The sequence below is a fragment of the Bos javanicus genome, chromosome 9, assembly GCF_032452875.1.
Source record: "Bos javanicus breed banteng chromosome 9, ARS-OSU_banteng_1.0, whole genome shotgun sequence".
NCBI lineage: Eukaryota > Metazoa > Chordata > Mammalia > Artiodactyla > Bovidae > Bos > Bos javanicus.
The window spans coordinates 26117099-26123919 of NC_083876.1; the positions used below are offsets into that span (position 1 = coordinate 26117099).

A 6821-nucleotide genomic window follows, 5' to 3' on the forward strand; every position below is an offset into this window, starting at 1 on the left:
TTAGACTATAAAGAAGGCTGAGCACTAAAGAGTTGATGCTTTTGAACTGCAGTGCTCGAGAGAACTCTTGAGAGTCCCTTGGATGGCAAAGAGATCAAACCAGTCAATCCTAAAGGAACTCAATCCTGAATATTCATTGCAAGGACTGATGCTGAAGCTGAAGCACCAATACTTTGGTCACCTGATATGAATAGTCAACTCCTTAGAAAAGACCCTTATGCTAGGAAAGATTGAAGGCAAAAGGAGAGGAGGGCGGCAGAGGATGAGATGGTTAGATAGCATCACCATCTCAATGGACACAAATTTGAGCCAACTCCTAGAGACAGTGGAGGACAGAGGAACCTGGCATGCTGCGTCCATGGGGTCACAGAGAGTTGGACACAACTTAGCAACTGAATGACAAGAACAACAACATAATATCTATGGTTCGTGTGACTCCATTTTATAAAAAATTTAATTGCAACAACTGTACATGCTGCTGTTTAATCGCTAAGTTGTGTCTGATTCTTTTGTGACCCGATGGACCAGTAGGCTGCCAGGCTCCTCTGTCCATAGGATTTCCCAGGCAAGAATACTGGAGTAGGTTGCTATTTCCTTCTCCAGGGTATCTTTCCAGTCCAAGGATCAAACCTGTGTCTCCTACACCGGCAGGTGGATTCTTTACCACTGAACCATCAGGGAAGCCTAACAGTATATGATTTGTTACAAATGATTGACTTTATCTTATATATACATCACTACCTACTTTAAAATTTTTTAGAGGGAAAGTAAAACAGTAGAAAGTAGCTTTGAAGACAGTAAGAATACTCTTCATAATATTTTTAAAAGTCATAAATCAAAAGGTGTAATACCTAGCTTCCATAGTGTGAGGTTTACGATTGTACAACCTGAAATGTAGAAAACAGATTTCTTTTTCTTTGAGTACTCTGATGTCTACAATATAAGAGACTTAACCTCTTGCTCTTTGAGAAAGAAGGGATTATTTTACTGTTTTGTTTAAAAAAAAAAACAATAATATGCTTTGCTTACAAAGCAAGAATTTGTTTGCATGGAATATTACTAAAAAGGATACAACTGTATTTATTTTTTTCTAGAGCTCGTTCTTTGCTTCATTTTATGTTCTTATCTGTTTGTTTTCTTTCATCTAACTTACATTATCTTCCTGTGTTTCATTTGTCTGTATAAAATGCCCTGACTTCTTCCTGGAACAAGACGACTCCAAACAAATGTCCTGTGAGCAAAGAGGAACGTAAGATAAACATGACATTTCACTTTAATGGAATCTGCAAACAGGCTTAATCTGACATGTATCACTTTAAGTCATTCATGGACTTCTGAGAATCCTCCTGAATAGAATGTCTGAATATAAAAAGTAGTTACTATAACTGGCTGAATATTGGTCCCCAAAGATATCAGATCCTGATCCCTGGGGCCTGTAAATATTACCTTTTATGGGAAAAGAATCTTGGGATGGGAAGATTATCTTAGACGCTCCAGGTGAGCTCTAAATGAAATATCACAAATATTCTTTTAAGAGCGAAAGAGGGAGATCTGACAGAAGAGAAGGCAACGGGACCACAAACGTAGAGACTGAAGAGATGTGGCCAGTGGTTGGAGGAGGCAAGGAAGAAGTATTTCTGAGAGCATCCAGAAAGATCGAAGCCTTGCTGACGTCCTAATTCTGCTCGAGCGATGGTAATTTTGGACTTCAAGCCTCCAGAACTGTGAGAGAATACATTTCTGTTGTTTTAAGCCACTATATTTGTAGTAATTTGTTATTGAAGGAAAGTTACATGGCTCAAAATAGCCTGGAGTTAAAACTCCCCTCCAGGTCCTCCCCACCATTCTGTGCAAAACAAAGAAGAAAAAAATGGACATTAAGGTTGATTATGCCCAGCTCCCAGCCAGTCCAGCCTCTGGCCAATATCCAGAATTCCTTGCCCCGACCATTTAAGACAAAACTACTCCGAACGACCTTGGAGAAGAACAGGCCGCCTTAAGACAGTAGCTTTCCACATATATGCCTATATATACTGACTCTTTTCTTGGGTTAGTGCAGCAGCTCACTAATCTGACTGCTGCCCCTTCTCGCCCCATTAAAGGTGACCTGTTTCTGTGAAGTGCTGGTCTCGTTCTTTTTCCGAACCTCGCCTTCTCTAACTCCCTTACCCTACAGTTACAGCAATCATAGGACACTAACACAATCATTAATCTGAATACATACAAGTATTAAGTGAAATTTTTCCTTGTAACATTCAAGACATTGGGAAAGACAAAAAGTTAATTTCTAGAGTAATGAAATATGAAAGGTGGTTCCAAAAGGAACCTTCTTTAAAGGACTGCCAAATATTTCAGGAAAATGCTACATTCCAAAATAAATTCTCTCTAATATATCAACTTTATTAAAGCAAAATTCTCTAGTACCAGGAAAACAACGGGCAACATAGCCTCTTGTGGGCCTCTCACGGCACACAGTTCTCCAGCCTCTCCTCGTGGAGTTGTTCCTAACCCCACTTCTGTGTTTTTCCTCTGCCAACTTCCCAGAACGTCTTCCTGTTCTGTTGGAAGTAATCTGTTCTTCTACAAAGTCAAAGAACCTAACAGCAGCATTTCACTTCTAAGACCCACTACTGCATTTATGGAGATTTGTGTGTAAATGAAGTCCATAGCATCTGTAGTATAAAGTGTGTGCTGAGTCGCTTCAGTCCTGTCCGACTCTTTGCAACCCCATGGACTGGAAGCCCCCAGGCTCCTCTGTCCATGGGATTCTCCAGGCAAGAATACTGGAGTGGGTTGCCAGACCCTCTTCCAGGAAGAGGTACTATAAAGTACCTGAGGACATCTCAATAGCACTGACCACTTAATCACATTCATGTTTGCTTTTCTCTAGATCAAAGGGCAGAAAGAGGAGCAATCCCCTCTCTAGATAAATCTAAAATAAACAGTGCTAAGGTTAGAAGCTTGCGTTTAGGAAACTACAGGACTCTCTTAGAATCTAAGAGGCAATTATTTAGCCAGAGAAATGTACCAAATAGAAAGAAGATCTCTTTAATATAAACCATAAACATTTTGTGAAATGTTTCATTTTCAAAGAACTTACTATGTCTGCTGCTTAACTGACCAAAAAAAAAAAAAAGTCTGAAAATGGAGAACTTAATGTACTGGGAAGATGAGAATTTAAGGGGCAAATATCATCCACCAGATTGTAAAACTATAAAGTTGAAAGTCATCCTTGACAGCCAATCCAAGTTACCATTGTTCCCTTCCCAAGTCATCCGCCATCCTTCACAGCCAATCCAAGTTACCGTTTTTTTTCTTCCCAAGTATTTCTTAACTCTATTCACTTTTGTCCCCCTGGCTGACCATCACCCTATTCCAGTCTCCCTAGGAGGGCTTCACATGAAGGGGGAAAGAGGCAGAGGGGGCCAAAGAAAGTACAAGCAGGTAGGGACTTAAGTTTTAGTTCTCTTCTGAAAGTGGTAGGCTTTGTGTGGGGAGTGGGCCTTTACAGCATCCACTCTGCAATATTATATACTTGTTGTTACAAGGAATTTACATATCTGGCTTGTTTCCTTTCTGGAGAATGGGAAGGACCAGACTACCTAGCTCATGGAACTGCTGTGAAGCAGTGAGTCAACCCATGTAAAGCACAAAGAGCAGAAACAGGGACACTGAGCAAACTCTGCTGGTTTGACTATCACCTGCTGGGCTGGGAGCTTTCTTCAGGCTCTCACTGGCGACCCACTCCAGTATTCTTGTCTGGGAAAACCCATGGATGGAGGAGCCTGGTAGGCCACAGTCCATGGGGTTGCAGAGAGTTGGACACAATGAGCGACTTCACTTCACTACTTTACTAGGCTGGGAGCTTCCTTAAAGCTCTCACTACACTGCGGTCCTCTTCTTATCATTTAGATGGTTGCAATTTTTCTGTTTAGTTATCAAATAACTCTCAAGTTAATGTCCATCTCTTCCTCTACTATAAATTTCACAAAGCAGGGATCCAGGCCATGTTTGTTCCTCTTAGCACAGTGCTTGGCAAAGGAAAGCACTGAAGTGTTTGTTAAGTAAATCTCACAAGTAAAGCAAACCAGTAACACCAGTGGGTCCAATCTGATGAATGTTTCCTATCTGCTGTAGTTTTTCTCTCCAACCTCACTGAATAACGGATTCACTTGAGAAGCTTTCAAATATACCCATGCCCAGGCCCCAGAGATTCCAGTTTGCTGGATCTGGATTGGGCCAGGGCCTGTATTTAAAACTGCAAATCTCATTGGCAAAGCAGGTTGGAAAGCTCCAGCTGTTCCTACCTGCTTCAGTTTAGGAGTGAAGGCTTCCAACCTGATCTCAACTTTTGAATTAGACTAAGGAGCTCCCCAGGGGCTTCCCAGGAGGCACAGTGGTAAAGAATCTGCCAGCCAGTGCAAGAGACACAAGACACAAAGGTTTGATCCCTGAGCTGGGAAATTTCCCCTGGAAGAGGACATGGCAACCCACTCCAGTATCTTGCCTGGAAAATTCCATGGACAGTGGAGCCTGGTGGGCTACAGTTCATGGGGTTGCAAAGGGTCCAACAGGACTGAGCACACAGCACACATAGAAAAACTCCCCACCCTTGGTTGCATTCTCCTTTCCTATTTAGATAGACAGTGGAGGAAAAATACTGGAAGCAGCAGCTTTATGGACAAGATCTTGGCTGATGGAAAGAATGAGGATGGTTCGTACTGTTCAGACCATTGTAAGCCTGGCAGCCAAACCTGTTGGGTGACTCCAGACCCAGCATCTGCCAAGTCGCTCTCATGTAGGAGGACACTTAAGCCCCTAAAAAGGGAGCACATAGGGTCATGAACCTCTTCGTTTTTTAAACTTTTTAAACGGGGCTCTTATTTTATTTAAAAGCCTACATAGAATTTCCCGTAGAAGAAAGGTGGTGATGATTGTTCTAAAGCCCGAAAAAGGCTGAACTCGCATTCATTCATTCTCGGCATTGCTCCCAAGAGAGACTCTATAGAGTCAGACTCCAGTCTCCTGCTCCACATTCGTCCACCTCTGCTTCTTTACATATACCATTTACTTCCATTCTGGCACGATTCCATCGGGATTCCCTAACCCTTCTCTGCTGCGACCTCAAGACACCAGGCTGCCCTCGGTGAAGCCCTCTCGGGCTCCTGGAGCCAGTGACCCCCGGAGCTCGAAGGCCCCGCGCGCCAAGGGAGGCAGAGGTCGCCCCCCGACCGAAGGAAACCGGGACTCTCGTGTCGAGCTGCGAAAATCAGCGGGCGGGTAACGCACTCCCAGGTCTCGGAAGGCAGGTCCCCGCGCTGCAAACCCCTAGCGTGTCCGGGAGACCCGGGGTCTCCGCGGAGCTAGCACCTCGGCGCGCGCTGCGCTCAGCCCGGGATTCGGGAGGTGCAGGACGCGAGCCCACCGTGCACTGCAGGAGTCGTCGCGGCCCCTCCCTACTCCCGGCGGGAAGAAGGGGACGAAAGGCGTTCTCCGGACCCTGCCCAACAGGTCCTGCGGGTGCCCGCGGGGTGTAGGAAGCGCGAGCGCGACTGGCTGGGAAAGAAGTCGAGCAATCCAGGGGCGCGTTTCCTGTCGAGGGTCCTCTCCACTGGTCCCCAGCCCACAGCACATCCTGAGTTTGGGGGAGCAGGAATTGTCCCGCAGGCGCGGGGAGGAGTAGAGTGGTGGACACATGGGGTGAGGTCACCCATCCGCTCGGCCGGGGAGCAAAGTTAGGTGATGAGGGGAAAGGGCCTTTGGGAGCCCTAGGGCCTGACCCTCGGGGCGATCGGCGACCACTCACCTCGAGCCTGCGCCTCCATAGTAGCCGACTTAGGACTGAGAGTGGCGGGGACGCCCGGCGCCTGGCGGAGAAGCAGCGGCGGTGCCGGATCTCGGAACGCAGCTGGCCACGTCCTCCTCCCCGCACGCGTGTAGCGAGCGCGGCGTGGAGGGGGTGGGGGCCGAGGGGCGGCCTCCGCTGCCCGCTCCGGGTTACCTCCGCCCCTTCCAGTCTACCTGGCCCAGACCTCGCGGGGGTGCAGCCCACCGCTGGGCGCCACCTGCCGGCCGATTCGGGCATCGGGCCGGGGGCGCGCGCTCCGGGCTCAGGGCGCGTGCTCTGCCCAGCGATGTCTAAAGCCGGCTTGAGGTCCGCGGTGCTTTCAGTTTTCTTTTTTGTAAATACATTTATTGATACCCACTTTCTATAGTTCATTAAAATAATCCACAAGCATAAAAATATTTTTCTTTTGGATATCACCGAGGTCCAATCTACCGAGGTCTCAATCGTCAGAATCGTCTGCCGGTTCACAGACCCGAATATTGATAAATCATTAAACAGTGGCCCTTATACACTCAAGTGGTCTCTTAGGCAATGGAGCATGTAGGGTAAAATTATGTATACGTTTAAATCAAGGAAAAGGGTATCAATCATGAACAAAGAGAAACGATTAGGAATCAATATCCTAGGTGAAGAAAGTACCACTGTTGGACACTTAGTGTCCGAATACTGGAGATGAAAGGGTATGTGTGTATGTGTGTGTGTTTATGGGACAGTTTCTTATGAATGCCGTTGCTGACCAATGGCAAGATCCATGGGCTTGCATACAGCCAATGCCCTGAAGAGGGGAAGGAAGGGGGCTTTACAATAAGGGATACAGTGGTAGGTTCCTCTGAACCTCTGGACTCAATATTTTTTTGTCAACTGATTAGTATATAACTTTGTTTGATGTGTGTTTCTGTTTAAAAATACCTCATTTAATACATACTGTTCACTCACTAATATTGAACACTCCCAGCCCACAGCACTATTAAGC

General features: G+C 46.0%; 1 protein-coding gene across 4 annotated transcripts in view; it reads right to left on the bottom strand.

Annotated features, from left to right (window-relative positions):
- Positions 1 to 6031, bottom strand: part of TPD52L1 (TPD52 like 1) — a 92333-nt gene extending 86302 nt beyond the window's left edge. For all 4 annotated transcript variants that reach the window (XM_061427376.1, XM_061427375.1, XM_061427374.1 and 1 more), the window contains exon 1: positions 5807 to 6031. In XM_061427376.1, coding sequence (XP_061283360.1) covers positions 5807 to 5825 — 19 coding nt within the window. In that variant the 5' untranslated portion in view covers positions 5826 to 6031. The remainder of the gene's footprint in view (positions 1 to 5806) is intronic.
- Positions 6032 to 6821: the final 790 nt, after the last annotated feature.